Source organism: Pteropus vampyrus, unplaced genomic scaffold, assembly GCF_000151845.1.
Source record: "Pteropus vampyrus isolate Shadow unplaced genomic scaffold, Pvam_2.0 Scaffold2, whole genome shotgun sequence".
Classification (NCBI taxonomy): domain Eukaryota; kingdom Metazoa; phylum Chordata; class Mammalia; order Chiroptera; family Pteropodidae; genus Pteropus; species Pteropus vampyrus.
The window spans coordinates 4,391,327-4,405,328 of NW_011888783.1; the positions used below are offsets into that span (position 1 = coordinate 4,391,327).

Sequence of the window (14,002 nt, forward strand, 5' to 3'; positions counted from 1 at the left end):
GAGATCTCTATTGTACAGTGGTTAAGAGAACAGGGTTTGGACTCTGGCATATAGAAAGTCCTAAGTACATGTAGCTACCATCATCACAATCTTTATTGTTGTGTTAAGGCATGTTGGGGTAAATGACTGCTAATTAATATATATGTTCAGTGCAGCCCAGGTAGACCATATGAAGACACTGAGCAAAGTGGATAGAGAAAAAGTGGGGCGGAGCTTTAAAGGACATAGTGAAGCCTAGCTTGCTTTTGTATCAAATCTATCTGTTGCTGTAAAATAGGAAAAGCAGACATACACCAAGACCAACCTACTGGAAACAGTACTCATGTGATTCTAAGCTACAAAAGAGTATCACTCTTTCCAGCTGCAAACCAGTAAGTGTGGAGAATGGTCAACACTGGTTGCCACATTTTTCAGCCATATCTTTGTGCTTGATGGGCAATGAGTTCAGATTTTTTTAAAAATAAAGGTTTTAAAAGTATACATTTAAGGTTTTAGACCATTCATGCATTTTATGCTATTTATCATTAAATATATCAAGGCATTACAGAGTATTAACATGTGGGCTACTTTGAATCAGGCCTCTTTAGCCCAGTATACGAATTGAAAAATATTTCTAACATTTGATGTATATACTAATTATGGCACTTGTGTCAGTCGCTATATTTTAGAAGTTTTAAGTGCAGACATTCTATTTCAGAAAATTCTACTTATTTTTTGACACCATAACTGACCTGGTTTTAATTTCAGTAGACATGCTAAGGGAATCTGTTAAATATAAATATCAAGAACTTCTATTAAAAAAGATTACTCAGTTATTTTACCACAATTAAAAATAAAAAATTTAAAACAATTGCTCAGGAATCTTCTCATACTAAAATGCTTTTATTAGCCTTCTGCAGGCTCCGAATTAGCTTTCTGTTCATGTTTCCCAAGTTCATTCAAAAACACTATTCTTGGTCTTGATACTTTTATGATATCTGATGAAGTTGCAGATGAAAAGGAAAAAACATTATGAGAAGCAGTAGTCTTTTGGGTTGTTTTGAAGAGTCCCATGAAGTTAGTTACAGGAGGCATTAAAGTCAAAGAATCTCTTGGTTGAATTTTAGGTTTTAATTTTCTTCGGTGTTCTTTCCCTAAAAATAAGAGAGCCACAATTAAATGTCTCTTTTCAGCCTAAGAACCCTAGATATAGTTTCATTGCCTTCAGTTCTACATAGTTCTATTTTCTATACATCACCAAAACATACTAAGAGATTAGTAGCTTCCAGACTTTTAGATGTAAGAGTGCAGAAATCTTTGTGGACCAATATATGGTTGCCAACTTTTTATTATGTGAAATTGGCACTAATAAAGAATAAATGCCAACTATTTTAAATAGCATTTTGTAAAAGAAATATTTTAACACCAATAGTCAAAAGCAAAGATAGAACCATTTAGAAGTCAAGATCAGTTTTTTGCAGTCACAAATGGAAAGGGAGAGAATAGGGAGTGAGAACAAAAAGAGAGGAAAGAACTTTATTCAGCAAGTATTTGAGGGAAGCTAGGTATATATGGGAGGCTGCATTTCTGAATATAATGCGTAGAAGAACGGGTTTTTTTTCAAATAGCTTTTTTAGTGCAGGAGTATTTACACACAAGAAGAAAGTCAGTCTCATTCTTTCTTCACTTTAACAATGATTTCTAAACAATAATCTGTGTGCCAGTAATCGTATGTTTTCACAAGTTTGTGCTAACTTAAGAAAAAATAGGGACAATGTAGTAAGTTTCTGATAAAGTGAATTTCATTTAATGTAAAGTCAGTCATAGGACAGCATGTCAAATAAGACTTATTTTGGTCCTACACTAAGCAAACATGAACAAGCACTAAGCATATATATGAAATCGGTAAGTAACTTATTTTCCTACCACGTGTCTGAGTAGGAATTGATGAGTATCATTATAAGATCTGATCTTGCAGGTCTAGGCCATCATCTACCAACTATGTATAAAAGTGTACAGAATATCAATGGAAAAAATGTGGTCTCTACCCTAAGAATTTATTAGATAAGTTGCACATGGAACAGAACAATAGCAAGGTCATAATTTAAGTTATACTTACATGTTGTTTCAGTAATGACTTATTTTTGTGCATGGCTTGTGAGAAAAAGCAAAGTTAAGAGAGGGATTTCTCTCAGGTGGTGTTAGTAGAGAAGGCCTTAAAAGAAATTATTAACATTAGCTTGTAAATGGGAAGTTATTTTAGGCATACAGAATTACAAAAACAGAAGTTTACAGGTAAATTTTTTTGGTAGCCTCTACATTTTGAATTTTTAGAATGAGACACAGAATTATAAAGCGTCAAGGCTAGAAGTTACCTCAGAGGAAAAAGAAAAATTAATTACCTTTTTTAAAGACAGGAATTATAGATGGTCCTCCATTTTTCTCTAGGCTAAAAGGAAAACATTTTTATCAAAAAAAGAAAAAAAAAAAGAAACTAGAAATATATGAAGACCTTGTACATCCAGGTACCATGTTCAGTGCCTAATGGTCTAATTTATACATGTTACCTATACTAACTATACATGTTACCTGTAGGTATTCATTTTTAGGCACTCATTTACTCACTTATCATTCAAAATATTTGGAACATTAAATCTACTTGAAGTGATCAGGGAAAGCTTCATGGAAATAAAAGCGCTTCATCTGGGTTTTGAAGAAAATAGGTCTTCAAATGGATGATGAGGAGGAGGAGGGTATTCTAGACAGAGGGAATAAGGTATGAAAGATTATAGTTTTTTATAATAGGATGGCATGTTCAGAGCACCCTAAGGAGTCTGGTGCGGTTGGAATTAAAGGTATCTAGAGATGTGACAGATAAAGATCAGGTCATTTTATGTATCAAGAATACAAGAAAATTTAAAATTTATTTTCAAAGTAATGGGATACCAATGAAATGTTTCAAGTCAAAGAATAACAAGGAGTTCCTAGGTGCGTGTGTGTGTGCGTGCGTGCGTGCGTGTGTGTGTGTGTGTGTGTGTGGCTTTAAAATAAGTTTTAATCATCATCCTGTACATATAACATATAAATATGGTATTGCAAAAATTCCCTGGTGATAAAAATCTTGATTAAAGTTAATATATTAAAGTTAGTTATCACAAATATATTCCTGGTTAATTTGATGAGGAACATTTGCTGTTGTGAACCTTAATGAGGCACAGGCCTCTATCAGTTCATATGCCAACTTCATGCCTATAAGGGTAACGTGAAACTAGCTAGTGTTAGTCTCAGATTATTTTCATGCAGGTTCAGTTAAGACCAGTAAAATATGTCTCTACATACTTCTACTCTCCTATACAGGATGCTAGATGGGGACATGGGGATAGAGAAGTGGTATATCCTCCAAAAAAATGCTATTATGATCCCAACGACAATCAATCTACTTTGTTTCCAGTAGTGGTGTCAAGGAACAATTTGTGGAAGGATATATTTTATCCTTTATATATTATATATATTTTTTAAAGCTTCCACACTTGTTTTAGTAATGTTTTAATGCATTTCCCATGGTTTATTTGAAACCAAACTCTGGATTGGTATGAAAATTAAAGGGAATAGTCCATATAAATGCCCTAAGGAGTGTGTATAGCACTATTTGTGCACTATTTGTTGTGGGATTAATTATTTGCTTACAAATTCTACCTCACTTGGTAACCATTCTTGTAAGTTTACTGACCACTGGTCACTGCTTATTTGTAATCGTGAAAGTTGAATGTTCTCAACTCTAAGGGATGCTATTCACTTCAGTCATTGTAGATTTGCATAGTTACTCCAACCATTTTCCAGCAGATGGCAGTAAAGTGTTCTGAAGAAGGGGTACCCTTTTCTATTTCCCAAAACGTTGCCAAATGGGCTAGCTGTGGGAGTGACTATAAAATACTTCAATTATTTATCTTGTTATTTTTTTAAATGGTAAATATTATTTTTTAACATTGTTAATTATAGCAATTACAGTTTAGATTTCTCTGGCTTTTTATATAAAATTGGGTAATAAGTTTTAGGTTTTCCGTTTTCAAAGAATTCAACTTAAAGATGTACTTATTTTCTCTATACTTAAAATTGATTTTTAGAACCATGGTACACTGTTGGATCCTATTCTCTTCTACTGTTGTAAAGTTAATAATATAGCTTGAGTAGTTCTGTTTCCTATATATAAATAGTGCTATTTGCAGAGAAGACTTGTAATTCAGCTACATGTATGGAAGGAAATATGCCCATTGTAAAGGGATTCTCCTCTCTTTTTTCAGAAACTTAAGTTCATGATGAAACTGCAACATTGATGCAAAATCTTTTGAATAAATTCCTGGCAAACTTTGGCATAACTCCAGCCACTGGTTCTTATTTAGCTCTGTCTCCACCCTGGAAATTTGACCTGTCTTTGGATCAAGTCCAAAACTCCCATTTGATGCCAAGGTCATGGTGATGTTCCTGGTTGGCTCAGAGCTCTCAGATATACCCCAGTCTACCAAAAAATGGCTTCCTAGATCAGATGTGGAGGCAGCCAGTCTCTCAACAACTTTTCTGAAATGTGAATAATCCTGGCCAGACAAGATCCCCAGGATTTGGTTGTATCTTGTCTACTCTCACAGTTCTGTTGCTAAGTTGGAATTAAAACAGGCTTTGGCAATGAACATTTAAAATGAGGTTTATACTTAAGTGTAAAAGGCATATATTCATAGCACAGGTAGTTCCCCTTGTTTGATCTTCCTTAAACTTCTTTAAAAGTTCTTCTATCAACAATTTCACTACTTCAACTTCAAATATGAGCACCATACCTTAAGGAAGGAAGCCCCACTTTTCGTTGTAGTTGAAATTCCTTTAAAAATGCTGGGTTAATACTTGCATCTCTGCTGATATTATTTGTTATACGAAGGAACTGATTAGGCTTATTCCTGCATTCCTTTAATAGGATGCGGAAAGCATTTGCATTGTAAGTTAAGTAGCCAAGAGCACAGGAGCAAGCTGCACGAACCTAAACAAAGAAACAATTCCTCAGTGAAGAAACAATTCCTCCTTAACCACTGAGCTTTGTTCTTAAAATATCTAACCCACTTCTCTCATTAGGTATTTCATAGGAAATATGTATGTCAACCAAGGGCAATCACAGCCATATTTTTAGAGAGAAGTGCCAATTGCCATTGATTTCTAGTCATTGTTCTCAGTCCTGACTGCATTTTAGAATCACCAGGAGTATTACTTTCATTCATTTCAGATAATCATAGAAATGACTTAATGAGATCACAAAAACTAACCTAAAACTAATTAAACATGTTAATTATAAATTTTTATATCATCAGTGTACTTATTTATAGATTGAATCTTAAATATCAAAGTTAAAACAAACGTACACATTTTGTGGGAACCAGAATTGTAGATAGCAGATGCAGTCCTACAAAAATCATCTCATTTTGAGTTAGTACCATGAACTATTATGTAACACAGTCAACCTGTGGAGAAATTAGCCCCCAGACATGAGAGAGAAGCAAACTATATTTTTAGAATATTAAATTTTTAGAATTTTGTTTTTACCTCTTCTTTTCCTGAGTACAAATGATAGCAGAGCCGTTGGATTGTTCCCAATGTGGCAAATGCTTCTGGAATACCAGCTCTAGAATGAGCCAGGCTAGCTATTAAATTCCCTATAAATTAAACAAGAAAAATGCTTGTGTTATTTGATATAAACTGATATACTGTGCTTTTGTTTATTCACACATAGTATTAAAAAGGTTTGAGTCACAAGACATCTCTGATAATGAAGAAATGATGAGAAAAAGTATTTATATATTAAATGTAGAACAAACTTTCTCCAAAATTATGGTTTAGTTTTCTGTCACAAATAGTAAAAGTTAAATAGGTTTATTTAAGAGAGAGGAATTTCGAAAACCAGAGGTTTTCTTCCCCATGGCTTCAGAATATATTTTGTTTTGGGGTTTCAGGGTTTGGTTATTTATTTATTTAATGACTATCAACATAATGATTGAACTATCTTAAGAAAACTTAATAGGTCCTTTTTGCAGTTCAAATGGCTTTGAGTTAAGAAGAGCTAAATGATATGTAAAATGTGTGTAGAGAACTCTTAAATGTGAACAAAATATGCACAACTGGTCAAAAGGAAACCAGGCAGAGGTATATCGATATAAATCTGCTACTATTATAAATCGATGTATAAATTTTTTTGGTTACTCATAGTTGAATTCTCATTTTATATTCTGGAAAAAATAATTAGGGGTTTGAAAAGTAACTAGGAAATCAAAAAGGCCATGTTCAGAGTTACCCTGCTTCTATTTGGGGTACAGAGTAGACTTACATTGTTCCATGTAGACTCATTTTTCAAACTGTGTGATGAGTATCTATCAGGCTTATTATTTTACTGTTGCTCAGATTACAAAAAAATTTTTTGGAAAATAGTTTTTTGCGTATACAATAATTAGCTTCTAGGTATTTCTTACCTGTCAAGACAATAGTAGCAGAATGAACTGAATACAGACTATCAACTAAAATAGTAACGCCTCTTGCAGACAAAGTAATATGGTCCACGTCTATAATGACTTTAGCTAATATAATAATCTAAAAACAAAAAAAGAAGCATAGAATCATTGAACATTTTTTACTCAGCTTCTCTAATTAAGCTTTTATTTTTTTTGTTTATTGGTACTTCTCAGGAAGGTAAGAGGAGTAATTTGGTATGATTCAATAGAAGAGAAGCAAGTGGCAGGGGTAGGAGTTAGAGTACTTGTCCCAATCTGATTATTTCAGTAACCATGGTAGGCCATATTATTCTTTCTACAATATTTGTAACTTTTGTATCGTTGAAACGTGGGTTTGTAGAAAATACTTCTCCTAAAGAATATAGGACAGAATAAGACTAAGACCCCAGATACCTATAGTTGTCATAGATTGAAGAATTGGTGTGATCAGCTAAAAATTTGCAGATAGAAAATTTGTCTTGAACACTCCCATATTTCTCAACTTATTTCCTTGTAATATGGGGGTGATGAAAATACTGCTACCTTTCTATCAACCTGACAGGGTTGTTAGAAGCATCAGATTATGTATAAAGGCAAACATTCCATTTTAACTTGTAAAATTCTAAATAAATGAAGAAATCTTCATAGATAATGGAGTTTTTATGATGTGGAAGGGGTTGGTATGAAAAATACTGTGAATTTTTAAAAAAGTAAACATTTTTCCAGAACTAAATTTTTTTCTTATTTTCAAGTTTTCACTAAAGAGATGTATTTATTGACGTTTTAACCTCCAATTTTGTACCTGAAATGCTGCCATTGCCTTCTCAGTTTCAATTGTTGATTCAAGAAAAGGTTCAAAAATTGATATGGTTATTATTCCACTTTCCAATATTAAGTATTGTTGAAAGCAATCATTGAAGGCAAAAAGTGTTAATGCATAGCCTGCTCTTAAACAGATGTCCTAGAAATATGAGAAACATGCATTATCTTTAACTTACTTCATTTATCATGTTATCAAGGTAATAGGTTTTGAATTCTTGCCCATTAAAATATATTGCATTCTAAACTCTGGGAGTAAAATAAGACCTTACTGTATTGGGGAAAACAGATAGATAATAGAGTTACCTCAGAATGTTATTGAACCTATAAAATAGAGAATTAAGTATATCTGAGGGAAGAAAAAAAGAAAAACTTTTAATTTTTAAAGAGAATGTTAGATTACTGATTATGCAAATGAATACCTAAACGGTAACAGAAAACTCCATAATTTCATTAGTCCTCAACATTTTTGTTTTAACATATTTTTATTTTCATGTCTACATTTCAAAGTAGAGCTGATAAATCAAAACTTCCCTCATACCACAGGCTGTATATTGTATTTCATGCATTGTGGGATGATGATCATCTTTAAAATAAGTTCATTTGTAAAATTCTTTTGTGCTATATTCTAAGGGAGAATTAAAAAAAAAAGACTTACTTTTAAAAATCACATTTTAACATTCTGGGACTGGGCAAACAGAGCAAAAGTCAGTTTTCCTTTAGACTCAATCTGCTTGCCAAAGATGAACAAGTATATGGTAGATCTTCCAGAATGACGCAAAAGATAGAATCTTATCACTAAATCTTACTTTTAATATTTGAACAGTATAGCACACACACACACTACAGAGAGAGAGAAAGACAGAGAGTTCTGCTACTATGAATCATTATATAAAAATGCTGTATGTATATACTGAAATATTTACAGATAAAATTATGTGATGCCTGACAAATAATCTTCAACAAAGGATCCAGTAACATACAATGGAGAAAAGAAAGCCTCTTCAATAGATGGTGCTGGGAAAACTGGAAAGCCACATACAAAAGAATGAAAGTAGACTGCTATTTGTTAGCATTCACAAAAATTAACTTGAATTGGATCAAAGATATAAAACAAACAAAAAAATACATGAAAGAAAACATGGATACTAAACTTATGGACCTTGGTCTTAGGATTTTATGAATTTGACCTCAAAGGCAAGGGAAGTAAAAGCAAAAATGAATGGGACTACAGCAAACTGAAAAGTTTCTGCACAGCAAAAGAAACCATCAACAAAACAAAAAGGCATCTAACCAAATGGGAGAAGATATTTGCAAACAACACCTCAGTGATAGTTAATATCCAAAATAGATAAAGAACTCATATAACTCAACAACAATGAAAAAGATCCAATTAAAAAATGGCAGAAGACCCGAACACTTTTCCCAAGAAGACATAAATATGGCCAACAAATATATGAAAAGATGCTCAACTTCACTAGCTGTTAGAGAAATGCAAATCAAAACCACAATGAGATACCGCCTCACACTTGTTAGAATGGCTCTTTATCAATAGGACAAGTAATAAGTGTTGGAGAGGTTGTGGAGAAAAAGGAACCCTCATACACTGCTGGTGGGAATGTAAATTTGTACAGCCACTATAGAAAATAGTATAGAGATTCCTTAAAAAGTTAAGAACAGAGTTACTGTATGACCCAGCAATCACTCTTCTGAGTATGTGCCCAAAAAATTTGAAAACATTTATTTGTAAAGATATATGTATCCCTATCTATGTTCATTGCAGCATTATTCACAGTGATCAAGACATGGAACAACCAAAGTATCCTTCAGCAGATGATTGGGTAAAGAAAATGTGGTACATATATACAATGGGATACTACTCAGCCATCAGAAAAGATGAAATACTGCCCTTTGTGACAACATTGGTGGACTTCAAGATAATATTGCTAAGCAAAATAAGCCCATCAGAGAAAGCTGAAAATCACATGATATCACTTATATGTAGGATATAAACCTAAAAGCAACAAATGAACAGGACAAACAAACAGAAACTCATGGACATGGATTATAGATTAATGGTTACCAGAGGTTAGGGAGGTGGGTGAGGGGGAGGTAGATGAAGTAAAGGGGGTCAAATATGTGGTGACAGAAAGAAATCTAACTATAAGAGGTGAATATGCAGTGTAAATATATATATGCCTTACTGTTAAAGTGTACATCTGAAACTTACTGGATTTCATTAACCAATGTCACCATAAAAAAAAAAAAAATCGCCATTAGGCAATTGCCATAGTAATCACTGTTGTATTAGTGGATGCTAAAATTGGTGAGGGAAAGTACAATGCCAAACAGAATATTTGCATAGTCTAAAAGTGTCTCACTTCAAGATACTTATTAACTACAAAGGGAAGAACAATAACTTCACAGTGGAAAATATGGCAGGTACCTCTTTAACCAAGTACCCAAAGTTAACATTGCCAGTTATAAGACATATCAATATCATGTACCTACTGAAAGGATGCACTGGGAAAATGAGTGAAAAAGACCCCATCACTTCTTCGATATTCTTGCCAAAATGCATCACCTCGATTTAATCATGAGAAAACATCAGCTAACTCAAATTAAGAGACATTCTACAAAGTAACTGGCCTGGACTCATCAACAATATCAAAGTCATGAAAGATGTGAAATCTTGAAAGACCAAGAGTGGAGTTACACAGATTAAAGGAGACTAAAGAGATAAGACAACTGGATACAATGTGGAATCCTGAATTGGATTCTGGAACAGAAAAAGGACATTGGTGAGAAAATTGCCAAAATATAAATAAGGCCTACAGATTAGGTAATAGTATTGTATCAATGTTAATTTCCTGATTGACAACCAGGAAAGATAGATGAAGGATATACCATAATACTCTGTATTATTTTTGCAAATTTTTGGAAAGTCTTAAATTATTTCAAAATTTAAAGTTTGCATTCTTTAAAAAAATTGACATTGCTAGGAAAAAGCTATTCCTTCACACAAAGACTTTGAGAAACACCATTCTAGAATATTGGGCAAGAAGCAGATGACTGAGGGTTGAAAGGTCATAAAATTAGCTTAGAGATTTGATGCATGCAGGACAGAAGAGATTTGTTTTTTGGCTCATCACCAAGTATTAAAATTGCTACATTTCAAAGATGAACAACTATGAAAAATATGGAACAATATTTCATCACTACAAACTAACAACCTACCAAAGAGATTTTACATTTCTTAAGTGATACATTTAAATATTTCTATGAAAAGGACCTGATGATAATTTAAGGATGTGGTCTAAAAAACATTTTCTTCTAAATGAGCTCTAACATTTTGTAAAGGTATTACCTTATCTTGTGAGTGAAGAAGATAAAGGACATCATCATACTTAAATCCTTCATTTTCTTGTAATTCCTTATGTAACAGATTATTCCTCAAGACAATGCACGCCAAGGAAAATGCCACTTCAACCTAAATATATGGTTTTCAGAAATTTATTATTCACTCATGGTTTATCAAATGACATTTTTCATTATACAAACATTTACATGGGATATACTAATTCAAAGATACTATGAAATCCATTGATTCCAACCTTCTCACTAGTAGAGAGTGGCATTTACAACTTCTGGAAGAAATGTCCCCTATAATTTTGAACAGCTGGGAAAGTATCCTTTGTGTGCTGCTCCAACCACAAGATTCCATCTGAGGGCATAGTTGTATCCCTTCCATATCTAACAAATTTTTTCTTTTTTTTTTTAAATGCTTTTTTGAACTGCTTGTCAGCTATTGACCTTTGAGTTGTAAAGCTTTAGTGGAATATCTATCAATTTAAGCAAAGCACTGAGGAGTAGTACTGAGGAACATTGCTCTAGTTTTAGAGTCATTTATTGCACATTCTGAAGCCCTTTAGGAGGATGTAAATGAACCTTGTTTATTATTAGGATTCAACAGGTAACTTTTTAAAATACTACACTATACATGCCCATGAAAAATGTTATGAATTTGAAAAACATGAATATTATTTCAAAAATATTTCTACTATAGAATCTTATTTGAGGAAAAGTATTGAAATGTATTGCTGTTCTGTTTTAACAAGTTTAAGAACTCATTGAAAATGTATACTGAAATATAGTTGGATGCAATTGAAGTAAACTTTTGCCATTAGAATGAATGTTTGAAAATAAAAATGTATTTTTATGTGACATTTTTCATAGTCTTATGAAATTTATTTGTACTTTGAAAGTCAGTGTACATTTTACTATTATTCAAGCCAAAGAATTGCTAGCATATGCTCCTTCCTTTGTTTCCCTAATCAACTCTTGTAATAAAATAATCTTCTTCATAGCAAGAAAAGTCACATAACTTACATCTTTTCTGATAACAAACACATTCTTTAAAAGAAATAATGCTATGTTTACTTATATATTTTCCTCCTAAGTTATTTTTCTTTTCTTATTTCCAACAGAGCCCTTATCAAATTTTGATGAGAAAATGTATTTTTTTGTTATTATTTCCTGCCTGGCCAACTATAGATGTCCTGAATTTCCAAAGCCTTAGTAAAAGGATTTGAGTGTCATTTTATTAAAGGCATTTTTTTAGAAGTAAATGGAAGAATGAATGGCTCTTCAACAATGCATAGTGTCCATTCTTCATAATGTCCACTCTTGTGAAAACTGCAGCTGCCAGCCAAAGCAAACTACTTGGTAGAAGGTAGGGCTGTTTCGATGGTGAAGCACTGACAGGATTCACTTGTATTTAAGAAATTTTGTTATATAAATCACACATCTCTATTATCCCTATCCAGTCTTAGCAACCAGTATCTGAGGAAGTAGGGAAGAAATTCTATAAATAATCAAATATCTGAGGAATAAAACTTCTTTGATGAGTAAGAATATGACTTTTATATTAAATATGAAGAAATAATGTTTTAATAAAATTTACTACTATTTTTGTAGCAACTTTTTTTGTTAAAAACTTCTAGGATTTTGTTTAAAAGGTTAAATATTTTTATTATACTTGTTAACTTGCATAAAGATACAAATTATTCTTATGAAGTCATATTTCTGTTAATTTTTACTGTATTAGAAAAAAAAAAACCCCTTAAAACCTTATATATACCTTAATGGTAGGAGATGGATGATTTCTCAGTAGTTGAATAAGTACAGGGAAGGCATTTTCCTCTACAACAAATTTTTGACTGATGGGATTGCTTGTATGGGCAACACCTGTAAGAATTCACATGTCAGTGAGATACTTTTTCCATCTTGGAAATGGTGAAGCCAAACATAGTTTGATATGTTTGATAGATAAACTGTCCTAGTATAATATGATTAGTAAATTACAAAAGGAAACACTATATCAACACTAATTTACCTGGATTAAGATTTTAAAAGGCAAAATGAGTAAACATGGACACTTACTGTTAGAGGTGTAGATAGTTTTCTAATAGTCACAAAACAAAGAAATCAGAAATGCTAGAATATCAACAAATAATAATATAATAACTATCATTTATTGAAGAATTATGCACAAGGTACTTAAGCTTATAATGCTGTTTTCCATAATTTTATTTTATTTTTTTCAAAAAAGTAGCATAAATCATCTGGTTAGAATTTCTGGATTTATTAAGTTCACACGCTAAAAGATAATCTTACTGTCTTCTTTTATAACCTACTATTTTAAATTGTAGGCTTAATCTAAATGAAGCAACTTAAGCCATCTTTCTAGTGACATGCATGAACATTTTTAATTCTCTTCTTTTGCCATAAATATCACAACACATATACAATGGGTTTATATTTAAATATAAATACAAGATTGGGCCTCTATGAAAATTAAGAGAAGCCAGCCACCTACTTATTGTGATCTGGGGAAGTTTGAAGGAACTGGAGGAAATAAAAGGAGCAAAGAACACTTTTGTTTTCTTGTCCGCTCCTCCCCGACTGGCCACCCAGGGATGTACACAAACATGGATTACATAAATATTCTTCATTCAGCTGACAAGTATTGAATGTCTAATACACCAGGCACTGAGGTAGGAAGTAGGGCTAAAATGAGGAAGTAAAATATCTGCCCTTAACAAGCTTATATTCTATAGGGGAAGCAACTATTTAAAAAACATGATTTTAATACTGTGCAATAAATGCTTTAATAAAGGTATAGAAAAAGGATACGTGAAGCACAGAATAGGGATTGCTCACTTCATAGTAGGTAGAAAAGGGGTAGGAGAGGAGATTTCAAAATGTGAAGATGCTAGAGAGAGATCTCAAAAAATGAGTACTTTTAGTAATGATTATGATAGTGATAATGGTGATGTTATAAGAAGAATACCCTCAAGTCTTGCCTGAATCTTCACATGGTAATAATGGGATGGAATTCCATTAAATTGGGAAAAGAACCACTACTAGCAGTAATATAAGAGGCTATACTAGGGATCCAGCCCAAGGAAGAGTATCATCTTAGTACTGGAGTTAAGTTAGTTCAAGTGTGAAGGCTGCTCTAGACTTGTCCTAACAAAGCTTAAAAGCTAGCTATGACAGGATCAAACTGATCCCAAGTAACTTAACTGCATGACAACAGAGCCCAACTCTTTAAAGGAAAATAATAAGATCAATTTAAAACTCACAATGTCCAGCATTCTATCAAAACTTATTATGTGTGA

General features: G+C 32.6%; 1 protein-coding gene across 5 annotated transcripts in view; it reads right to left on the reverse strand.

The window, feature by feature from the left end:
- Positions 1–861: 861 nt before the first annotated feature.
- ANKAR (ankyrin and armadillo repeat containing) overlaps positions 862–14,002 on the reverse strand; it is a 47,821-nt gene continuing 34,680 nt past the window's right edge. For 3 of the 5 annotated variants that reach the window (XM_023528851.1, XM_023528855.1, XM_011356193.2), the window contains 8 exons: positions 12,460–12,566; positions 10,687–10,809; positions 7,303–7,461; positions 6,483–6,600; positions 5,563–5,672; positions 4,809–5,005; positions 2,382–2,428; positions 862–1,133 (listed from right to left, as the gene is read on the reverse strand). In XM_023528851.1, the coding sequence (XP_023384619.1) occupies positions 886–1,133; positions 2,382–2,428; positions 4,809–5,005; positions 5,563–5,672; positions 6,483–6,600; positions 7,303–7,461; positions 10,687–10,809; positions 12,460–12,566 (1,109 nt within the window). In that variant the 3' untranslated portion in view covers positions 862–885. The remainder of the gene's footprint in view (positions 1,134–2,381; positions 2,429–4,808; positions 5,006–5,562; positions 5,673–6,482; positions 6,601–7,302; positions 7,462–10,686; positions 10,810–12,459; positions 12,567–14,002) is intronic. The other 2 variants (XM_023528842.1, XM_023528860.1) reach the window with 2 other exon arrangements.